Below are 23,899 nucleotides of genomic sequence, written 5' to 3'. Positions count from 1 at the left end.
CCCCAAAAATGTATGCATATATCTTAAACAATAATTTGAAAGATAGAATGTAAAAGTTAATATTTTTTTATAAAACTATTCATTATAATTTATACATTTTTGGAAAAAAGCATTTATATATAAAAAAAATGAGCCAAAAATGCTTTAAGAAAAGGAATATAAGCCAAAGATAAGTCTTAAGACAAAAGTGAAATGTATTATAATCAATTATATAAAGTGAGTAATTTTATTTTATTTATCCTAATAAAAGTAAAATATAATTATAAAACAATTCATAAAATTAAATCATAAATTAAATAAAAAAATTAAAGCACAATACAAACAGTGGAATATTATAGTCGAGATTTACAGTATATCTAATAGCGAATTATATATTTTACAGAAAACTACAAAATATTTATAAGGATATCAGAAAATATCTTTTAAAGACATTGTGGGATGAATAATATGAAGATTAATATATCACTTTTTATTTAGAATAAATAGATGGCATTAAATAATTGAATGCAAATTGTTGCTATATTTATTATCAAGAGCATTGATTAGTAAAATTTGTTAAAATATTAACTCTAATATATTCTCTAACTGTCAAATATATGTCTGTAAAAGTAGAATTTTGTAACCAATTCTATATAATTGAGGAATATCAATTTATATTTATATTAATGTAATACAGGTAATTTATTATATTTTATATAAACTAATAAAAATATATATCATATTTGTTCCAGGCTTGATTTTTTAATAAAATTAACCTCATATCTTGTAAAAATATTTTATGACTATATATAGACCCCGCCCAATATGGGGTCTGGGGGCGAATCCCCATAAATGTTTTAAACCCCCCCCCCCCTTAGAAAAATCCTGGCTGCGCCTATGATACATTTGAAAAACTGTACACAGCCAAAATAAGGAAGTAAAAAAAAATCATTTGTATAAAATGTAAAAAAATAGAAATAAGAAAGTAGAGAAAAATTGGAATAGATGGAAGGAAAAAAGGGAAAATTTAAATATAATATGTTTGGAAAAGAGAAATTTATATTTAATATGCAGATTTAATAACATAGGTAAATCTTTATCTAATAGTTGCCTAATCTTTTGTAATATCTTCATCATAAGGTCACTGCGACACAAAATCATGTTCGGTGCTAAAGCTCCCCATTTTAAAAATTTAAAATATGATATTCGAATCATGGCAAGTGACATAATTACATTTTCAGGTATTATGTTAATACCCGAAAGAATAAATTTTGATATATTAACTTGATATTCTTTTATTGTATTAAAATTTTAAAAATATAGTCATTTTTATTGATGTTAATACAAAAAAATCTTTAAAAATTCTCTTACATTACATCATATAATATGATGATTATATTATATAATTAAAAGGAAAATAAAAATGGTATAGTAAATAAAACCATAAATTATTTAATAAATTGGCTAATAATTTTTCTTAAATAAATTTTGTCGACGTTCATAACAAAATAATAATATAATATTCCATTAATTTTTATAAATCCAAATAATTTAAAACTTTGAGTTTAAAGTGTAAAGAAAATCGTTATTTTGTTTATATAAAATTAGAATAAATTGATTTATAAAATTTTGTCAGGTGAATAATAATAATAGTATATGTATTTATGATTGGTATTTAATAAAAATAAATGTATCGTCTAAAATACTAATAAATATGAATTGCAATTTTGGGGTGGTTCTAATTCTATTTCTTGAAACCGAACTCGAAAGCATCGTCTGGCGTAAAGTCACCGTACCGCCACAAATTTTTCTAAAATATAAATAATTATTTTTTAAAAATTTGACATAAACGACCTTATAATAAATATATTTCAAGGATATTTTAGGCCCTGCTAGGATTTATAAAGAATTTAAGTATCATTTTGGTTGTATTATACAAATTGATTCTAAGTAAAATCGAAAATATGAGCAGAAAATGAATATTAAATGCTTCATTATATGATTTTCCAATTGATAATTTACACTTAATTTTTTTTTAAATCGACCCAGGTCGAATTTTTAAATAATACCGGATTCCAGGCCTGTGAGTCTCTGATATAACCTAATTTATTAAAAACATATATGGTAAATTCCATGACAAATCAACGTGAGTTTCAACCCGACACTTTCCGATTTTTCTAAATTTTTACTAGTTTGTATATATTATAACTAAGAAAAAAATAAAATTTTAGCCTCCAACTCCTAACAGCGGCTGAGATATGGGCCTCTAAAGGTCGAAAATATTTGGCATTTTGGCCAAAATGCACTTTCTTTAATTTTAAATATCTTTGGATATAATTCAGCTAGAAGCGCCATTTAAGTTTATTTATACAGCCTAATGAAAGAACTTTAAAGTTATATGTTAAATATTGTTTAAAAAATTTAAATAGCAAAAACCGAAAATAATTATAAAATCAAATCAGTATTTGTATGTATGCTATAGGATCAATTACTAAATATGCGAAATTCAAAGTTGGGCTGAGCACTGGTTTATGGCATTTTAATCATTAGGCAATTGTAAAAATAAATTTGAAACAATGCATTCTTGAAAGAATCAAGATATTGACGGTTATATCAAGTTCTTGGATCCTAAAAACAATAAAAATATTCAACTACTGACATGGCAAAGGTAGCAACAAAATTGATCAAGAAAGGTATTTTATCCCTTTATTATAAAGGAGTGGTTTTCGAGATTATATTATAGATACAGGCGCGTACGCAGCGGGGAAGGGGCAGGGAAAAAATCCCCCCCCCCCCAATGCCAAAAAATGCAGATGCCGGATATATTTTTCAAAAATATTATTTTCTATATATTAATATTATTTTTATAATCTTTATTCATATTTCCTTCATTCAAATATATATTTAATTACATTTATTTATCACAATCATTTACTAAGTTATTTTATCAATTAATTTCAATTTCAAGTTTTCCTTGGTAATATTTATCTACCATTTTTTTCTAGTCAAATAACAATTATGAACATAAGAAATTTTTTTAAAAACACGAATGATGATAAAGATTCTAGTCAAAGTCATCTTATAAAAAAGCAAAAAGGTATGAATAATTTAACATATTTTTATTATATTCTTTTTTTAGTAATTAAAACCCCTCCCATAAATAATGAAATAATTGTTGGAATTGGAAGAATAATTGAGAGTCAGGATATAGAGCCAAAGCCATCAAAAGGTTATTCTAAATAAAGATTTTGGCTTTTTTAAAATAATTTTAATCTCAATATTATACTCATATAAAATCCTTATACAAAACTCTAGAGTACAATGATTATCCATATGATATAGACAATTTTTTGGATAAAGATAATATTAGCCTAGAAGAAAGACATTTACTTCTTAAAAAAGTAATAAATATAAGATACCTATGATAAATAATTTATTTAATTTAATAATAGATTTATATTCCACCCCTCAATTTTTCAATATCCACAAACTGTATGTGCTAATCGAAAGCTAAAATTTCAAAACAGCTATTTTACTAGATGGTTATGGCTAGCATACTCTATCCGTGACAATGGAGCTTATTGTAAGATATGTGTCCTGTTTGGTCCAAGATATGCTGGAAGAAATTTGGTTAAGCTTAACACTCTTGTTAAGACTCCATTTAACAGATACAAAGATGCTGGAGAAATTTTTGATAATCATCAAAAAACAAATTATCACAAAAGTTGTGAACTGATGATTTCCTCAAAAGAATAAATTCAAAGTGGGGATATGATTCCCATTACATCACATATTGATAAAAGTAGGCTTACAATTGCAAAAGAAAATAGATGCAAGATAAGACTAACTATTGAGGCTATTCTATATTGTGGGTTGCAGGGATTAGCTTTACGTGGCCATTTTGATTCAGGAAGCCTGAATTTCAATAATAATGATAACGAAGGGAATTTTCGTGGCCTTATAAAATTTAAAGCATTAGGAGATTTTGCATTAATGGAGAGCATTAATAGTAGTAATAAAAATGCTACATACCTTAGCCCTAGGATCCAAAATGAAATAATTGATGTTTGCAATAATATCATTCTAGAAAAATTGATTACTGAAATCAATTCTGCCCCATGCTACTCAATTTTGGCAGATGAGACCACAGACATTGCTGGAATTGAGCAGATGTCACTTTGTGCACGATATATAGATACTCAAAATAACATTATAAAAGAGATGTTTCTTCAATTCCAGTTTCAAGCATGACTGGGTCTGCCTTAGCTGATGTAATATTTGACAATCTTGAAAAATTCAAAGTAATAATTAATCACATTATAAAATTATTTTTTTCAAAAATATAGCTTAATATAAATTTGATACGTGGGCAAGGGTATGATGGAGCTCGTGCAATGAGTGGGCAATTCAATGGGCTTCAAGCATTTATAAAAAAAAATGCCCAACAGCTATATATGTCCATTGTGCTGCTCATTCCCTCAACCTGGCAATATCTAATGCATGTTCTTTGCCATTGATATCAAATTGCTTAGGTATAATTTTATTTATTTCAATTAAATTTCTTATATTTATATCAGGCAAAATATCTAGCATCTATGAAATGTTTAGATATCCCAAGAGACAAAATATTTTGAACAGAATTATTTCTGAAACTCCTTGTCCAACAAGGAGGAAAAAATTGCAAAAAGCTTGTCCAACAAGATGGAGCCTTCGCCATCAAGCTGTGACATCTTTTATGGAGTTAGAAGAACCAATTATTAACGCTCTTACCGAAATATCACAATGGTCTGAGAGAGATATTTCTACAGAGGCTAGCAAATTATTAGATTCCATACTTATACCAAATTTTTTTTTCTCATTACAATGTCTTAATAAATTATTTAATTATACTACAATTTTATGCAATACTTTTCAAAAACTCGATATTGACTTGATTGAGGTGATGAGAATAGCAGAGAGTATTTTAATAGAACTCAATGAAATTAGAGCTAATGTTGATGACGAATTTCATATTTTATATGTTATTGTTGAGTCAAAAGCACAACAATATGAGTTTAATATTTGTCTCCCTCGACTTGCAGCAAGGCAAGCTCATCGTCCAAACATTAATATCGGGTCAGTCGAAGAATATTATAAAATAAATCTCTTTATCCCTCTTTTAGATACATTTATAACACAAATAAACGAACGGTTTTTAATTCATAGGGCAGCACTTAGCAATATGCAGATATTATTACCACAAAAACCCTCCCAACCTTTTTCAGATGGTGATAGAAATAAAATAAAATATTTGGCAAATTTTTATCATGAAGATATTAAAGTATCTTATGATGCCTTATTGGCTGAATGCCAACTATGGTATAAAAGATTAACCATGGTTGATATAGTCCCAAAAAATGCTATGGATGCTTTGCATCAATTCAAACATATTTTAGATTATTTTCCTAATATATTAAAATTATTATATATATTAGCAACTATTCCCATTAGTACTGCAACTAATGAGAGAACCTTCTCTTCTTTGAGAAGAATAAAAACCTACCTAAGAAGTACAACTTCTGAAAGTAGATTGAATGGTTTGGCCCTATTGAATATTCATAGGCATTTGACGCCAAGCACGGATGAGATAATTGAAAAATTAGCTCTATCCCAACGAAAATTGGATTAAAATATATTATATGCTTTTAAAATTTTTTGTGCAATTTTATAATTTTAATATATTAGGAAAATAATTCAAAATATGTTTGAATTGATGCAAAGCATCTATAGCATTTTGTTGGGGTCCAAAAAAGGTTGGGAGCAGTTGCTAAGTGCTGTCCTATGAATTATAAATAGTTCATTCACAAAATACAATTTTACCTAATAAACTTATGTAAATTTATATTTACAACATTTATATTTTTTATACTTTATATATAAATTTTAAAAGCTCAAAATATTTCTATTTTGGATCATTTATTTTTTAGTTATTCATATGCCGCCGGTTATATCCGTTTAATATTTTTTAATTCACATTTATTTTATAGTTTTTTATATGCCGGTTTATATATTTTAAAGTTTTTTATACCGGTTTTTATATTTTTTTTATATACCGGTTTATATGTTTTAAAGTTTTTCATATGCCGGTTTATATATTTAATTTTTATAATTCACATTAATTTAAAATTGTGTATTAGAAATAGTTATTAGTCCTAATAAATTTATGCTTCAGAATTTTAAATAACAAAAATTTATTTAAAAAAATTTTAATTGTCCCCCCCCACGGCAAATTCCTGCGTACGCGCCTGTATAGATATTATTGGAAAATTTTAAAATTCCGATTAAAACAGTGGTATAATACCTGATAAAAACATTCTTATATCAATAAATGTCAAAGGAGAGAAGTGCCAATTGGATAAAAAGCTCATTTGATGCAAACTTAACGAATTATATTCTAAATTTAAAAATACTCCTTTAAGTAAGCTATAATAAATTATGCAGATTTAAGACCATTTTTTAAATATTTATTTTAAACATAAAATGTTTGGTTTTTTAAATGAAATTAAAAATGTTTCTTGATGGTGCGTAACTCAATATAAGAATTTTAAAAAAAGATTAATCTACCGTGAAGTTGATTTTGGAATCAACGCGGAATGACATTTCTTGGTAATAACCCATCGCAAACATTACAAAAAGGTTAGCGGCAAGAGATAACCTACAGCATCCATATGAAAATCAAATATCTTAGATTTATCTAATATTTGCAAGGCAAATATCACTGAAATTAATTCGTATATGGATGATGAATATGAAAAAAAAAACATCTTGCTTCTTAACCCCATTCCAGGATTACAAAAATTCCATTTATGCCTAGAGAGAATTAAAATAAAGTTAAATTATATTTATATATTGTGAAAATTATTTAATTCATCATTCATCAAATAAGTTAACAACCACCCCCCCCCCTCCCGAAAAAAATATTTTCCTGCATATCTCAAATAAATATTCTTTAAAATATTAAACATAAAATTTTGATAGCTTTTGAGTTATATTACCATTATTGCATGCGCGTAACCAAGGGGAGATACCCCACCATAGCTTATTCTTGTAAATATCATTTTAGGCTAATAATTTTTTTTACATATAGATCCCCAACCATAGGCGTATCCAGATTTTGCTAAGGAGGGGGGGATTACTAGGTGTGTTTTCCCCGAAAATTTTATTCCTTTATTGTTGGTCTTTTGATATATTAGAATATTTATAAGAATAATTTTGGTTTTCACTTTTCTTTAAAATCTAAATGTTTTATCTAAAAATTTTTGAATTATAGTCGTTAATTTAAAAACTATTTACTTTATTACTAATTTTTTATAGTGTACATTTTTGGAGGAGAGGTGGTGGGGAATTTTTTATTCACCTAAAATGATATGCATGCCACCCCCCCCCCCTGTTACTCGTCCTCTCAATCCTCTCTTCCAAAATTGTATACAATATAAAAGAAAAATTTGAAGGATAAATTAGTAAAAGTTAATAACTTTTTAAAATAACGCATATAATTCAAAATTTTAAGAAAAAAGCATTTTAATAAAAAAATATAAGTGAAAACCCAAAATTATTTTTATAAAAATATAATATAGCCAAAGGTATACAATTAGACATATAAACTAAAATTTATAGCGGAAAACCCGGTCTAGTAGTGCCCTCCATATAGCCTAGGAATTATTGATTAATTAATATCAAATATTTATAACGAATATTTTCAATTTGCATATTTATAAATTAATCCTAAAAAGAAAAAGAATGGCGATATTTTATGATTATTTTCGGTATTTGACATCTAAAAATTTTTTAAGAATATTTAACTATAGGAGCTTCTAGCCGAATTATATTTAAAGATATATAAAAATAAATAGAGTTAATTTTGCTCACAATTTCACATTATTTCTACATTTAGAAGCACAAGCCGCTGTTATATTTTTTTTCTTAGTTATAATATATACAAACTCTTGTATAAATTTTATGAAAGGTCTGGTTGAAAATCGTGTTTTTTGTTGATATTTAGTATTGTTAAACGGCACGATTTAAAAACGGCTAACCCAATATTTTAGGCAAATATTACGCAAGCCTGGAGATTTTGCTTATAAATGGCAGAAGATTTGGCCATCTATTAATGTAATTTCAAAGCCAGCGTATTGGCTAAAATCTTAACTTAAAATTGGCTAAATCGAGTCAATACTTTATATCAAGACCTGCTTATCCGTAAATATTTTAATGACCTTAGGCCCTAATATCTTTTTTTATAAATACCCGGGTCGGGCGAAATATTTTAAATCGCCATTATTATCTATAAAGAATAAATATAACATATTTTTAAAAAATCTAGGCTGAGCCCTGCAACCTCTGCAGGTCTAAACTATATATTATATTGCCTTTTTTAATGATAAAGTATCAGAGACATGATTTTACAAAAAAACTTAGCGTCTTCAATGTAATCTAATAAGTATTGAAGAGATGGCATTATATTTTTTTTAAAACCATGTCTCTTAAAATGTATAAAATTCTAAGCTTACCCTTTCTTTTTTGGCATGTTCCTGAGCTTTCTTATATTCATCGACCTATGGGTAATAAATGCAAATTTTTATATAATAGTTTTAAATATTTTCTAAAAAAAAATAAAAAATGAAATTGTAATATAAAGCATATTTTCTTCGAATTCTTTTATTTCATAATGAATTATTTTTGAGAAAAACTGCTTTTCTTAACCAAAATTTCATCTCATGTATAAAAATCTTTTTTTAATCTATCATATAATAATAAGCGTAAAATAAATAATGAAGTACCAATTTGAACAATTTTCTCTCCCTTCTTGGTTCAGCCAACAGATAACCTTCCGTAATAAGCTTTGTTTTAACGAAATCTTCACCTAAATATGATCATTTTTATGAAATCGCTTTAATTTCGTAAAATTTTTTAATAATAGGAATGTAAGAGAAAATATTGTTTGGATTATAAATGGATGATCTTAAAAAGCATCACTAAAACGTTCTATGGGAGGTGATCAAATGATATTTGATGCTACGCTGTTTTAGGGTAATAAAGTATAAGATATTAAGAATAATTTTGTAAAAAAGCAAGACAAATTTTTAATCAATTAAATAAATATTAATATTATAATGTAAGATATAGTAAATTATAGTATAAAAATATTGAGTAGTCATTTTCAGTGATAAAAGATAACATAAGGATGAAAGACAGAAAGGAAAAAATAGTAATAAAAAAAAATTAAAGTCAGATGACGGACCACTTTTTCTTTAAAAAAAGGATAAAAAGCAAATAATTTTTTATATACCTTTGGTAAATAATTTGTCATTTTCGGGGTTTGGCACTGCTTGATAAAGAGTAACGTAATCCAAATTATTCAGTTTGTATTGAGGCTCTATCAAAAATTCTTTGTTAAAACTTTCCTTGCGGAATTGATGGAGGGCTTCTTCCTTGAAATCTTCCTGTTTATGTGAGTGTTAGAGAAAAAAAATAATGAAACATTCCCCGGTTCATGTAAGTACTGCTTAAGGTTTATCAATCTTTTCCCAGACCAGTCTACATAACTCTAAAACGTCCGAGAAGAGTGGGGTGTTATAGAGCTTACAAATCGAACAGTTAAGCGTTTTTTTAATATATATAAAGATTGTTAAAATTGTGGCGGTATTTTTAATATAAAGGTTAAAAAAAAGGCAAGAGTTTTTTTAAAGCAAAATTCGAAATGTACTATTTGAAGTCCATCACAAAATGAAAACGTTTCAATTTGTAAGCGCGAAATAAAAAAAAATGAGTAAGCAATGATGTATAGAAAAAATTGTGTTTTGCATTACATCCGATGGAACGACAACGCAGGCTAGGTAATATTCTTTAGCTTGTGGCGATATGGAAACGAAGTGAGAAGGCAAAAATGTGAGCCTACTAGCATCAGTTATTTCTCTCTAAAAGGTCGTAATTCAATTAAAAGCATTTCAAGTGTCTATAAATAATTTCTAAAAAATATTTAATCCTTTTGAATTTTGAACTTAAAGTATAAAAAATGCCATTTTAATTTTTTCCCTATAATATGTAACCCATTCGATAAAACCGTTTAATAAAAAAATGGCCGTTAAAAACTTGAAAAATTTAATAATTTTTTTTAAATTAACTCACGTTTCCATAATCTATGTAAAAAATCGTTATAGCTGGTCCATTTATTTTTTCGATTCTGGCTCTGTACCTTGGTTTACGTATAATAATAATAAAAAAAATTAGATTATTATTCTACAAGGGATAATAAGTATAATTACTCTTAACCACAATTTCTTAAATTTTATGTCTAATTTATCATAATTGATGGTTTCAAAAAGAAAAAAAATTCGTTAGACATAATAAGAGAAAAGATTATCATGCGATATGACATTCTCACTGATCTTCAAGCCATCTAATTATCGAATCAAAAGGATATTTTTATATATATATAAACTAACCACACTTATTCATAAATGTATAATTTGTGATCACTTAAAAAGAGGTTTCATTGTTAATAGATAAATCAATACAAAAAACCATTCATTGTCCGAGAATTTAGAAGCGCATAATTCGCCTTTTTTGGGCACGAAAGGAATCATCGACGGAGAGAGTTGTTGTTCGTTTATACATTTTCGAAGTTCGGTCATCATTTCAATCAAATCGTCACCTGATACATGAGGTTTATAAAAATTAAAATAACTCAAATAGGGAATTAATCTATTGGTTTTAAATGATTAGTTTCTCGTAAAAGTTGATTTATATATAAATAAAGTTACACTCAGTTGTCTTTAGAATATAATATTTAATTCCCAGGAAAATTCAAACATTGTAGTCATAGGACCTAAGAAAGGTAATAAATATTGAAAATGAAAATTTCGCTAATTATGCAAAACCTAATAAATATTATTTTAACTATAGCCCAAATAAGACCTTGGTTTGGATCAAGAATCAGTAAAATCAAATAGACATGTTTGTTTTTCTGAGGGGTAGGTTTTTCAATTTTCTAGTGATTTTATTTCTAGTTTGAAGCGGGATTCGGTGGTTTTTTCATTATTTTAAGGGAGTTTTATCTCCAAGATATTTTTCACCACTTACATGGACTAATTTGTATAAAAATAAGGAGATAAAGTGATATTAGTCATACCATATAGTAAACAAACATCAATAGAGTACATGGTGAATTTATGATACCCTACTTATTCACAGTTATAGATATTATCTAATAAAAATAAATTTATATCAACGCAATATATAAAAAAAACATATTGGTTACCTTTGTCAATTGCTTGACAGTAAAAGGCAAATGTTTCAGGGTTTATCTCCGTGACGACTATTCGGGGTAGAGAAAGGGCCATCTTTTTACTGCCGGTTCGCACAGTTGATTCTTCTGGTTCGGTGTCGGCCATATTTGTTTCGGAATCGTGACATTCAGCGGTAGAATCAGCCACTCCATTTGTAGCAGATTCGGTAGGTCTCGGCAAGGACCATATCTATGTAAATATTAAGAGCATAAAGATTGAATTCATTTTTTTAAATCACATTCTCAAGAATATTCCTTACCCTCACTCTCTTGTTTGTGCTATTTTGTTCTTCATATTTCTTCCCACAATCAAAAAACCTCTTAAACACAAAACCGATCTAATACTTATTATTGAGATTTGAGCGATCCAAAAAAAAATCAACCTTCAAGCCTTTGGCCGATGCCCTACCCTGAGCTTCCCTCAGCCTATCAGCATACCGTGTCCGGTCTGCCCCAAAATGAACGTCGGCAAGGGAGGCCTCTACCAAGTCTACCGATAGGTTATGACGAGTGGAGGAGGGGCCGCTCTCGTGTGATGGGTAGTAATGGAGCCAGCCTATCACGTTGCCGGCTCTGTCCATGCTTTCCACCTCTATTTCAACCTAAAACAATATATTATAATAATGTATACGTGTTCTAAGGTAGAGAAAAAGGTTGCCATCGAACATATGAGATTATATGGAAACATATGAGCGAAAAACATAAATTTTGTTCAGCATCTGAGGATAATTAAAAATCGTTTCTAAAAAAACGAAGATATAAAAATATGGGGCCATTAAAATAATGGAATATAGATGGAAGAAAGAGAATTAATTGAAATGGAAATAAAAATATAATAATGATGGAGTCTACTTAACTTAGCCCCGAAAAATACTGGAATAAACTGCGGACAATTTTTTCGGCTATTAAAGAGACCCTCATTAGGGATAGGGATGTAACGATTTTTAATATCCAATCGACCCAAGCATTAATACTTTTAAGAATGTTAAATTGGCCGACAAATATATCGATATGCAGGATATTTATGATAAAATATTATTATTAATCATGAAAATTTTTTGAAACAACCCATTTGTTATACGTTTTATAAATATTTTATCGTATATTTTTAATTTATTTCTATTTACTACAGACAAATATTATTATTAAAAATCGGATATCGGTGATTGGCCAATATCAACTTTATATTAACAAAATCGAATTGGCCTCTAAAAATATGCATCTGTAAATCTCTAATTATGGAAAACTAATTTATAATTCATATTAGAGTTGATTACTATTCTAATCTAAGGGATTGGATTAGTTAACAAAATATTAAATTAATTAAGAAAGCTCTGAGGGAAACTATATATTTAAAAAAAAGGATAGAAGTCGAGTATTATAAATATGCGATGAAGAAGGGGAAAAGATAGTAGGGTTTATTGTTTTAATTAACTTGATTCAGAAGAAAAAATTCATTGAAAGAGTAGTTAAAATAAATGTACAACAAAGAAATTCATAAATTATAATATAACCCAAATAGATCAAGCCTATAGATAAAGCATATTTTCTATTTTAGACTAAAATAAAATTTGACTATGCATGGCAAAACTTCTTTTATAAATATATCAATAATTATATTAATACGTCTTTTTGCAGGATGGCCTCTCTAGTAAACTCGGTAGCCTCTTGAGAAAATGGTTCGGCTGGGCTCATGCCACCCCCACCAGGTGTGGGTCTCTGACCCCTTGGGCAGTTTACACCTAAAGATTTTAAAAAATTGAATGTTATAAATCTTTTCAAAATATTATGGTCACTCTTTTTTGGGGGTGGACATGTAGATAATTAGTTCATTTATAAAATCCAATTTCTCCCCATACCCGACTTATTTGTCAAATATAAACACTATTTATAAGTCTCCCTTTTCATCAAGTAGAACAAAAAAAATCATAGCTTTATAATAATGATATATCGCTATTTAAATATTTTTTACCGGCAAGCAAAAAGGTTACCAGCCAACTCTCTTTCGTCAAATACAATCTGACCCTAGCACCGGATGCTACGTACTCCACCACAGCTTCCCTGGGGCCGGCTCTGGCTAAACCGGGCCACAATGTCTTAGCGTTCGACCCACTAAGCTCAAGAATCCGTGGAGGCTTTCCACCACTGGTCCCTCGCGAGCTGCTGTGCACTCCAAGACCACGCTTAGTGGCTCCGGCTTCGGCGGCTAGCAGGTCTTCATATTGTGGGCTACGCGCGGCTGAAGGAACCGCCCGAGATTGCGAAGGGTCGCCTGATATTAAGAATATGATGAGGGTGGTACAAATAAAAATAACGTGTACTAAAAACTAGTGTTGAGTTGTCAAAAGTAAACTAGTTATATCCATAAGTAGCTTTGATTAAACGTTTAAAGTTCCTCAATAAACCTAAACCATCTAAATGAGAACTTATATTATAAAAGAAAAGCAGGATATGGTTTAAAAAAAATAAATACGAGAACTGTTTTGTTTTATTGATAAGATTCTAGAATTGAATGTTTATTCAATTAATAAATAATCCGTCTTTAGAGGAACCTACATAATCTTGTAAAAAAAATAGATGAATATTAATCTATAAATATAATTACAAACAAAGCTTGCCTTGAAAATATAAAACTTTATCAAAAATAATATACACAGAACGACGTGAATTAGATTTTTGTTTCGAAAAAAGGAGTTTAAAAAAAATTGTATTAGCGTAATAAGGGGAAGGTACAGAAGAAATGAAGAGTGGACAAGTGAATCGTAATTAAGTAAGATTATCAATTAACCGGTCCGACTTGTTTTCGACCCGTTCAGTTAACAATACTAGAATATAAAAATTTTTAATGACTATCTAAATCCCTCTTAAAATGGGTGATCTATGCTACAAAATAATTAACTTGCATTACCCATATTTGACCTATTAGAATACCGCACGACAGTGGCAAATCCTTTCGAAACTAACGCACCGGCAACGTTCCTATATTTAAAAAATAATTTTATGTCGCTACTAATAAGTAGTTGTTTTTTTTTGTAATCTTGAGATGTAAATATATATATTTAATTTTTTTTTAAACTACTTACACTCCTCCGTAGGTAACGGTGCAACAAATTTTTTCGGGAAATCCCATAGAAGCTGGTTGAACATAGTCAACGTTAACGCTCACCTAAGTAACAAATTGTATCATTTTTTTAAAAAAAATATAAATATTAAATCGTAAAAGAATTCATAAAAAATGTTTTTAAAATAAGCATTAAAATATAAAATCTTCTAATAAAAGAATAAATATACTTTAATTAATTATAATAAAAAACATCCCAGGATCAACCTCGATCTTTAATTTTTTTTTGAAAATATTTTTAATATTAGGTGGAAAATTTCCATATTGGGGGAAAGGATAACCTTTTTTCCAATCAATTTTTTTCTCAAAAATTCTCTCGCTTCGAAAAGGTAGGGTATTTCGTAAAGGGGCCTCGAGATAGTTCTGCCGCCACCGCTATTAGCCGTGCTAGAATTGTTAGAGGGTTTGTTAGCTTTAACGTTCGCGTTATTCGATATATTTGTAGGGTTGCTCGTTTCTGTTCCATTAAGTACGGAGACCGTGTTTGGTTCTTGGTCCATTCTAACGGGTAAAGTAAATAAATAATTAAAGGATTGGGGGGGGGGAGTTGAAAAACAGCCTTGTTAGTTAGTGTAGGCTGTGCGTATTTTAGTCATCATTCCAAAAAATTTATCAATTTGTTTATACTTAACTAACCCCGTTCCCTTTATCAAAAAAATTTTTCAAAAACCTTATACTTTAATATGAGCCAAATTCGTTAACAACTCTGAATTAAATGTAAATTTTAGGCTTAATTCAACTTCGTTTTCGGTTTGATTTGATCGATGAAATTCACTCAATCATTGTGATGGATCTTATATGACTGAGGAAAATATAATACTCTGGTTATTTTGGAGAGTAGCCAACTCAACATTAATATTATCGTACAAGAAATTGTCATCGCCCATGGTAGTATATAAAAAATTTAAATAGATACATTGTTAAAATAATGACAGCGAGATATTTTTAAAGAACTGTTTTGGGCAGAGCAATTATAACTATATTACGGTAATGAAAATGGCTACAACATGAATTCGGCCCAATAATTTTAAGATGGATTTAAAATAAAAACCCAAAAATTGTTTATATGGCGTTCGCGAGATCATTCCAATACTCCAAACTAATAGGTATTTTAAATAAATAAATATAGTATAAATTTAAATGATTTATTCATTACTTTGGTCCCCTAATGCTAGACAAAAATATTTTCTTGGTTTCGCCCGAGTTGATAATCTTCACCATCATACTTTCCGCGTTGATAATTTCGACAACCTTAACCGAAAAAGAAAAATGATAGGAATTCGGTACGAAAAATAATGATAGAATTTGGTACGAAAAATAATAATTAAATGTGATTCTGTCTATATTTTATTTATAGAAAAGAATCATTCATTACATGGTATACTACTATGTACTAAAATTTTTAAAGATTAATCTTCTATAAAAAAGTGAAACAGGGGCCAAATTTTGTTAGTTGATATGAAGCAAGACCCACAAACGGAATATGGATTCCTGGAAAATACATTTAACTCCCTCGATGATTTTAGCGTTGTCATTAAAATTATATATATTACTTATAATGGTATATTTTAGCTATTTTTAGACGAAAAAGATGATAAAAATTTCAAAAAAAACTTATTTTATTTACATTGACTATGTGATCTAATAAAATTATTACACATACTATATATCCCGGCTACTGGACCTGCTTTTTTAGGTCCGATACCGGCTAAAGTAAATAAAAATATGGTATGGCCAGACTAGGTCAGGTTCGTAACGGTTCTGATTTATATTAAGAAGTTATAGAAAAATAGGCATTTAAATTGAATACCCTAGCCATAATGGCTTTAGTCTCTTTAGTTTCGACATTTTCTTCAACTGGCACGTAATCTTTCCAAAGTCTCAAGTTACGATCTTTGGCGAATCTATAAATATATATAAGTATACAGGTTTAAAAAAAATATTTTCCCTCCTAGACATTTTTTTATACTCAACTTTATTATCTCAGTTTAAAAATTTTTAAAATGATCGTGGTAGAATATAAACTTAAGCATATTCACCTTAAAGCGAGAAAAAAACAGCCTTATATGAATTTCGCATTTTGGTGATTGAGGTTTGTTTTTTAAAATTAATAATTAGGATGGAGATGCGGAAAATTTAAATAGTCAATTTCAAAATTTCCAATTCAAATCCAAAGATTCTTAATAATTAGAAAACCATGAGATAAATGTCATGTTCAGAAAGGGGATAACGGATTAAATGAGTGGCTGAGAAAGGATGTTCTTTAATTTACAAGTGAATGAATAAATCAACAAATCTCAAATATATCGTTTAATAAAATTGATTTACTTTTCCGCATTCTTAAGCCGTTGGGTATTATAACTAACGCTAGCCATACTCCATTCCACGCACTTAGCGAAACCTTCCTTCAATAAAAATTCTGCAATATTTCCTTTCTGACAAAAAAAAATAGTATTTTTTTAAAAAAATATATAATCATAATATAATTAGAAAAAAAAATTAAAAATATTCTAATATTAATCAGATATAAGGCTAATGCGCTCGATTTTTTATAACAACCACAACATAGTCTAGCATTTTCTTAGAGTTGGACCAAATTTTTTTAAAAAAATACATCCATTGTAAACATTTCTGGTTAATTATAGCGTCCTATATTAATTTTCATCGAAATAAAAATGGGATTTTCTTATTTGTGAATTAATAAAAAAATATTTTTAAATATATGTTTCTTCATTACAGCGTGCAAAACGGTGCCTATAACGGCGGCGTTGGAGGTGCCCTCGCAGATGATCTCCACGTCCCTTTGAAGCAAGCGGCTCTCGGTGAAGAATCGGGCTTCTTCGAAAAAGGGTTCGGCGATTTCTTGCTGCGTTTGCTGTGACTGGTCTCCTTCCCTTCGTGAAGTCGGGCACTATTAGTTTAATTATTATATTGTTAATAAATTTTACAAAAAAATACAACTCATTCATCTATTTTTAACTTATCTGTGTAACTATTATTATCCTCTCAATTTACTATTCTCTTTATAAACATATTTAATAAAATAATATATTTCTTTGGTAATAAAATCCTATTTCCGTGGCCCAAATTTTTGACAAAATATCACATAAATTTATTGTTAAATAGATTAGGGAGTATTCAATATGAACATTTAATAACTTTGATTCCGGATATCATAAGGGTAATCGTTTGTAAGTCTGGTAGCAATAATATACGCAAAGTGGACCCATCTCTCACGTGCTCAACAATACCTGTATTATAGGAATTTCAAGGGATCATTTTATTCTTAAAATCATTTTTTTATTGTAGAAAATAAAAATAGCGACAATTATGTATAACTTTGTATTGTATTTTTTTTTACAAATTTATACTCATTTAAAAGTTGAACCTGCCATTTTTGCAAAATGTACTTCGAATCATCTAAAGTTCTACTTATATTATAAAGTAATTTTAAAAAAAACGTTAAATAACAATCTTAACAAACTTGGAAATTTCAAAAATTTATTCTTACATCTTGATAGGAAATATAAATCACTTGCAAGTTAATGAGATTTTTAGATATAAGACTTTTTTAAACAAATAATTCCTATCTAAAGCAATTATAGAATTTCAATAAAAAATTTTTTTTAAATAAATAATAATTAATTCCCACCTTTTCCAAGAGAAAGAAATGAATTCCGTGACAAATCAACATGAGTTTCAACCCGACCCCTCAGATTTTTCTAAAATTTTTACTAGAGGTTGCATATGTTATAACTAAGAAAAAAATAAAATTTTAGCTTCCAACTCCAAACAGCGGCTGAAATTCGGGGCTCCAAATTAAATATCTTTGGATAATTAAGATAGAATCATCATTTAAATTTTTTTATATATCCTAATGGTAGACCCTTAAAGTTTAAATATTGTTCAAAAAAATTTAAATGTCAAAAAACGAATATTTGCAATAGACTAATGATTAAAATGCCATATTTCCTAAACGTGTGCTCGACCAAACTTGAAATTTTGCATATTTATTAATTAATTTTGTTATTCATAAAAAATACTGATTTGATTTTATGACATTTCCGGTTTTTCATTAAAAATGATTTAACAATATATATAACTTTTAGGCCTATTATTACGCTATACAAAGAATTTTAAATGACGCTTTTAGCTCAATTATATCCAAGAGGCTAAAACTTTTTTTCCTTAGCTATAATATATGTAAACTCTATTAAAAATTTCATAAAAATCTGAGGGAGTCGAGTTGAAAATCGTGTTTTTTATTGTTGATTTGTCAAAGAATTCACTATATATAATATATATAAAGGAATAGACAATGAATTGCTATTAAACTAGTTATATAACTATTAAAAACACGTAAAAATAAATTAAAGTTCACCTTTCATAACCTCTCCCTTTTTAGTTTCGATGAAATTTCTCAATTCAGGAACATTATAGACCATGTTGCTTCTAATGTGATTCTTAGAATCCTTCGCGTTCCATTTGCCCTTCCCAGTATCCTTGGCTTTGTCTTCAAGTTCTAGAAGTTTATGATTTTCTCTGAAAATATTTAATTAATGTATTCAGTACAAATGTGCAATGTCAATAAAAATATTAATAATTTTGGCTTTTTAATCCTTTACCAATAACTAACTAAATAATTTTATATATTTTTTAACATTCTAGAATGGGTGGAATTAAAAATTTGACAAATTTTTAAAAATAAAGAACATTGAATGGGAACAGTACCTTAGCTTAAAATATTAAGAATAATGTTCCATGAGTTCCAGAATTTTACGAATTCTCATAAAACATTCCAGGTTCTAAACATGTAGAATATGAAATTTAAAATATCGAAATGAACCATTTTAATAAAGCTAATCCAGAGCCAACAAGTCTATTTTTAAGGAAACTAAAATGTAATGTCATAATAAAAATGCCCATTTCCAAAAAATTCACAATAAATTAGGTTAAAATACATAATATAATATAATAAAGGCACCTTCTCACATTGTTTTTAAAATATATTCTTATTTATTTTTTTTAAATATATTTTATTTTGAAGTAATTAAATATGATATCATATTATAAATAAATAATAAAAATTTTAAAAAATATATAATAAAAATAATTTCTACTCATTCATTCTCATTCCAACTTTTCTAACTTCAGCAAGGCCTTCTTTTATTAGAGATTCAACAATATTTTCTCCATAAATATCTGTTTAATTAATAAAATAGCATTAAATATTTATATATAATTAGTGTGCTAAATTTAGTCAATTTTAAATTAAGTTTTTAGCTAAAATAATATTACACAAGCCTCAAAATTTTGTTATATGTCCAAACCTTTCTGCCATCTTTAAGTAAAATTTCCAGACATACATATTATTTTTTGATTAAAATATTGGACTAGCTGTTTTAAAAATTACCCTAATTAACAACAATAGATTGAATAAACATCCTGTGTATTTGAATAATTTAGTAGCTACTTATTATATTTTTTTTCTCAAAAGTTCTTCCTTTTACTTAACATTAAAAAAAATACCTTTTCCTAAATATACATAGCCATATTCTCTTCCACTAGTTGGGACTTTGTAATCAATTGTAAAACACACTTCTTGACCAATCAATTTTTTCCTCAAGTATTCCCTGCTTTCCCAGGCATATGGCTTTATTCAGAATATTGATTACTTATTAAATACGTTATATAATATATAACAGCATACTAGGCAAATTTTTTATATTTTTTTTAGTTATTTGTCATTTTATACAACAAATTACATTTATTTTTGCTAACCAACATAACTGTTAAGGTAAAATAGTATATCAACTTTTAAAAATTATATTAAACAAAAATCAATAGTTTATGTTATAAATAAAAACATGCAAAATTACTTCATCAGGAGTGGCATCATTAACTGGTGTGGGTCTTCTACCAAGTCTTGGGGCTACTATATTTGTAAGACAAATTTGTCTTTCAGCTGGTGGGCCATCTGGTTTGGGAACTCCTCTTACCACAATGGAATCTCCTGATAAAACCTAAATTATATTATGATATATAATTTTGTAAATAATCATTAATTCTTTTAAAATCATCATTGAGAATGGTTATTATACTGTGGAAAAACATTAAAAAGCATAATCCTTTATTAAAAAAGCAATAAACTTGCTTGACGGTGCCATAATTTAGTATAATTGTAGGTGCTGATTGAGATGACATATTATTATAAAAAAAATTAACAATTACTATAATTTAGGATAATAAATAATTAACAAAAACGATTTTAATGAGCACGTTGCAGTAACGTTTAAAGAGCTGAATAAATGATAAATGCTTTCGGTAGGATTTATATTATATTATTTTAAATTTTGTAAAAAATAATAAAATATTTTTAATATTTATTTCATCAATTCCATAATTCCTATGGAACTATGCAAAATGAATTAAATGGTATATTTTTGAAATATAAATCATTCATCTTAGGGATCAATTTGGCCACTTAAAGATTTTATGAATATTCTTCATTATGGATACCCCGATACAGCTGGATATTGAGGCCCTACCACCAATATCTGTAATTTATCCTACCACCAATATCTGTAATTTATATATATACTGATAAAAGTTTATCAATATTAAATCTCAAGGCTGTTACTACAATATGTTAAAGAACTCGAATATTTTTTTGGCAAGCTCGAATTGATGATTTCTTCAAAATATTTTTTTGTTTCATAAAATATATATAAAAAATAAAAATCTTGAACTTTTCCTCAGCTTCCTAAATAATTATGAAACAGATTGAGAAGAAAAAATCAAATTAAATTTAAAAATAACAAATAAAAAAACCCTTAATGTTTTTGGACGTATTTGATTTCTGAATAGCAATTTAAAAGACTTATGCTAAGGCGCCCTGTTATAGATTTTGATCCGCTTATAATTTCAGTTTATGGATTGGAATTTGAGAATTAGTAAGTACTAATCTGGCATTACATATTAGCGCACTCATATGTTCACCTCTTCTATTATTTTTGTTTTAATATAATGCCAATCTTGGTAATTTTGTATTATTTATGCATTTTACTTTAAACTATCTATCAAGCTCTATTACCTAAATGCGCCTAATGATAAAAGTTTCAGAGTTAATACTTCCAGAAGCTTGACTAATTTCACGTTCATGATATCATTGTTTTATTTGGTTTATAATTCGACTATTTTTTTTGACGAAATATTAATCCTTGCGATCTTGATATTGCAAATAAAAAATCACCTTTTGACCTTTATATCTTCTAAAAGAATTGATCCAATTAAATGAAACCATCAGGAAAATATATAATACTTTCTCTTTCATATTTCTGTAGAATTATTTTTATTTCTATATTTTAGAGATCATGAATTATATTTTACACGCCATTTTTTTAGAATCTAAATTCAAATTTTAGATAAATATTTTTTAAAAAAATTTTCTAATAAATATATATTCATAGAATCACTAAAAAAATCGGGGACAAAACAGAAAATACTCCTTACAAAAAACACTTAACAAAAATACCCACTAACAAAAAGACTGGACAAAAAAAGCCTCAATTTTAGAAAAATATTATATTATAAAAAAGGTAATTTTAAAAATTTACTCATTTTAAGCATTTAAATTATTTTCAAAAATTAAGGAATTTTGTCCTAAGTCTTTTCAAATAGGGTATGTTGTCCTGATTTTTTTGTGTAGATCATTCATGTCAGTGCATATTTTTATTAAAATTCTTAATTATATACATTTTATCTTCAATTATAATATTATATATTAAATTAACCACTACAACTTTTCAATATCTATAATTTTTTTCATCATTTTTAAAACTTACTTATTTTTATTCAGCCAAATTTTTTAGATTTTTATAAAAATATTAATGAATATGTTGATATGCCATCTTGAGGATCTCCGCCTGAATCCTTATTTAGTGAATTTGATAATAAATTAAAAACAAATCCATTATATCCAACCGGTTTCAATAATAATTTTATCGAATATTTTATAGATATTTTATTATTCATACTAAATTTTAAGCCAGATAGATAAATATCGTCTCATAACTCCTAGCAAAATTGATTACTATTGAACTCTCCATTGGACTGAACAGATGATCAATTACAGAAATTATTGGAGCTCTAAGTTTAAGTTTCATTAATTAGGTCTCAATTATAACCTTGACGCTTCATATGAGTGATATATATGCAAAGTATATTGCAAATTCGTTCAATTACCTTTAAATTAGAAATTGTTTAAAGAATTTCTATGGGAAAATGACAAAATTGTAACCACTTGATGCAGCCATTTTGATTTTTTTTTTATATTGTGCTATATATGAATTGAATAAAATATTCCTTAAATAATGTGTTGCATAATATTAATTTCATAAGGGGACTTATAGGATTTAAATAATTAAAAAGTATGGCAACTATATAATAACGCAAATTATAAATATATAACTTCAAACATGATGCTAATTTTAGAAAATTTATATTTTATTTTTCCAATTATTATCTCCCCCACCCCTCCCCCCTTTAAACTATCTCAAATTAAAACATAAATGTACTAATTAAGCACTACCTATGGGTTTGTTATAAGTTTTACAAAATTAAAACGCAGAATATCTTTGTCGTTGCTTTTAGGCTCATTTAAGGAAACTTCGTAAATTTTCAATAGAATGAAATCGGGAGAATGGTAACAAATGAATATTATGATCTTTACAGTACAACAAATACCTTCATTTTGCCGGAAGATGTAATTAGCGTTACTTCATTAAGGCTTTTGCATTCATGCAACCCAATATTATTATAATATTTGGAAACCTATTGGTTCTTAAACAATTAGGATAGAAGTCTTCTGCTTGGGGTCTTATAACTCCATTTGGTACAGACTCAAAGCTTATATTGAACAAGTGATTGTAAACTTAATATTGTGTTCTTCCATTATTTCTTTGTGCAATTTACATATTTTAAAAGTCAATTAAAAAATATTTTTCAAAAACTTTCTCTTTAGGCTATATTAAATATAACGATGTAAACAAAATTTCAAATCTTTCTCTCATAGAATGCAATCTTATTGAAAAGTTAATATGGAAAATTGCTCTCTTATCGCATCATATTTTTGAAAAAGTGACATGCCCTTTCCTCTTTAGAATTAATTATATGACATTTTTTATTTAGAGTAGGCTTATAAACCCCGATATTTTTACATTTACATAATACATGTCTACTGTATATCAACTTAGAGCTAATTAATTTGCTATATTTCTTTCAGAAATAAAGAAATTTATCTCACGAATTTTAATATTTAATATGTGATTAAATTATTATATAAATTTTTAAAAAAAAATAGGCAGGCGAGAGTTATTAATATAAGGCGAATATTTTGGATCTTCATGTAGTGGGGCGGATATCTATGCATAAGGTGACAACAATTTACAGAGAACTTTTTCCTTATAAGTCAT

At 27.5% G+C, this 23,899-nt stretch overlaps 2 protein-coding genes across 2 annotated transcripts; one reads left to right on the top strand and one right to left on the bottom strand.

Annotated features, from left to right (window-relative positions):
• Positions 1-1,432: 1,432 nt before the first annotated feature.
• On the bottom strand, positions 1,433-20,731 carry LOC135927589 (staphylococcal nuclease domain-containing protein 1-like). Its single transcript, XM_065463675.1, has 24 exons — positions 20,577-20,731; positions 20,306-20,449; positions 19,956-20,079; positions 19,547-19,628; positions 18,808-18,968; positions 17,586-17,677; positions 17,164-17,337; positions 16,755-16,861; positions 16,237-16,330; positions 15,583-15,677; positions 14,708-14,927; positions 14,389-14,471; positions 14,214-14,284; positions 13,278-13,577; positions 12,932-13,047; positions 11,689-11,907; positions 11,279-11,495; positions 10,543-10,672; positions 10,147-10,213; positions 9,828-9,935; positions 9,308-9,461; positions 8,799-8,881; positions 8,529-8,573; positions 1,433-1,789 (listed from the first exon to the last, which is right to left on the bottom strand). Exons 1-24 carry the CDS (start codon positions 20,628-20,630, stop codon positions 1,724-1,726), a joined length of 3,006 nt encoding a protein of 1,001 aa, XP_065319747.1. The 5' UTR covers positions 20,631-20,731; the 3' UTR covers positions 1,433-1,723.
• Positions 4,212-5,647, top strand: LOC135925807 (52 kDa repressor of the inhibitor of the protein kinase-like). Its single transcript, XM_065461298.1, has 3 exons — positions 4,212-4,280; positions 4,326-4,511; positions 4,557-5,647. The coding sequence occupies exon 3, from the start codon at positions 4,580-4,582 to the stop codon at positions 5,645-5,647; it is 1,068 nt and encodes a 355-aa protein (XP_065317370.1). The 5' UTR covers positions 4,212-4,280; positions 4,326-4,511; positions 4,557-4,579.
• Positions 20,732-23,899: the final 3,168 nt, after the last annotated feature.

The sequence above is a fragment of the Gordionus sp. m RMFG-2023 genome, chromosome 3 (assembly GCF_954871325.1).
Source record: "Gordionus sp. m RMFG-2023 chromosome 3, tfGorSpeb1-WG-v2, whole genome shotgun sequence".
In the NCBI taxonomy this organism is placed as follows: domain Eukaryota; kingdom Metazoa; phylum Nematomorpha; class Gordioida; order Chordodea; family Parachordodidae; genus Gordionus; species Gordionus sp. m RMFG-2023.
Note: the sequence above shows the minus strand (reverse complement) of the source record. Positions and strands in the feature narration are given on the sequence as shown.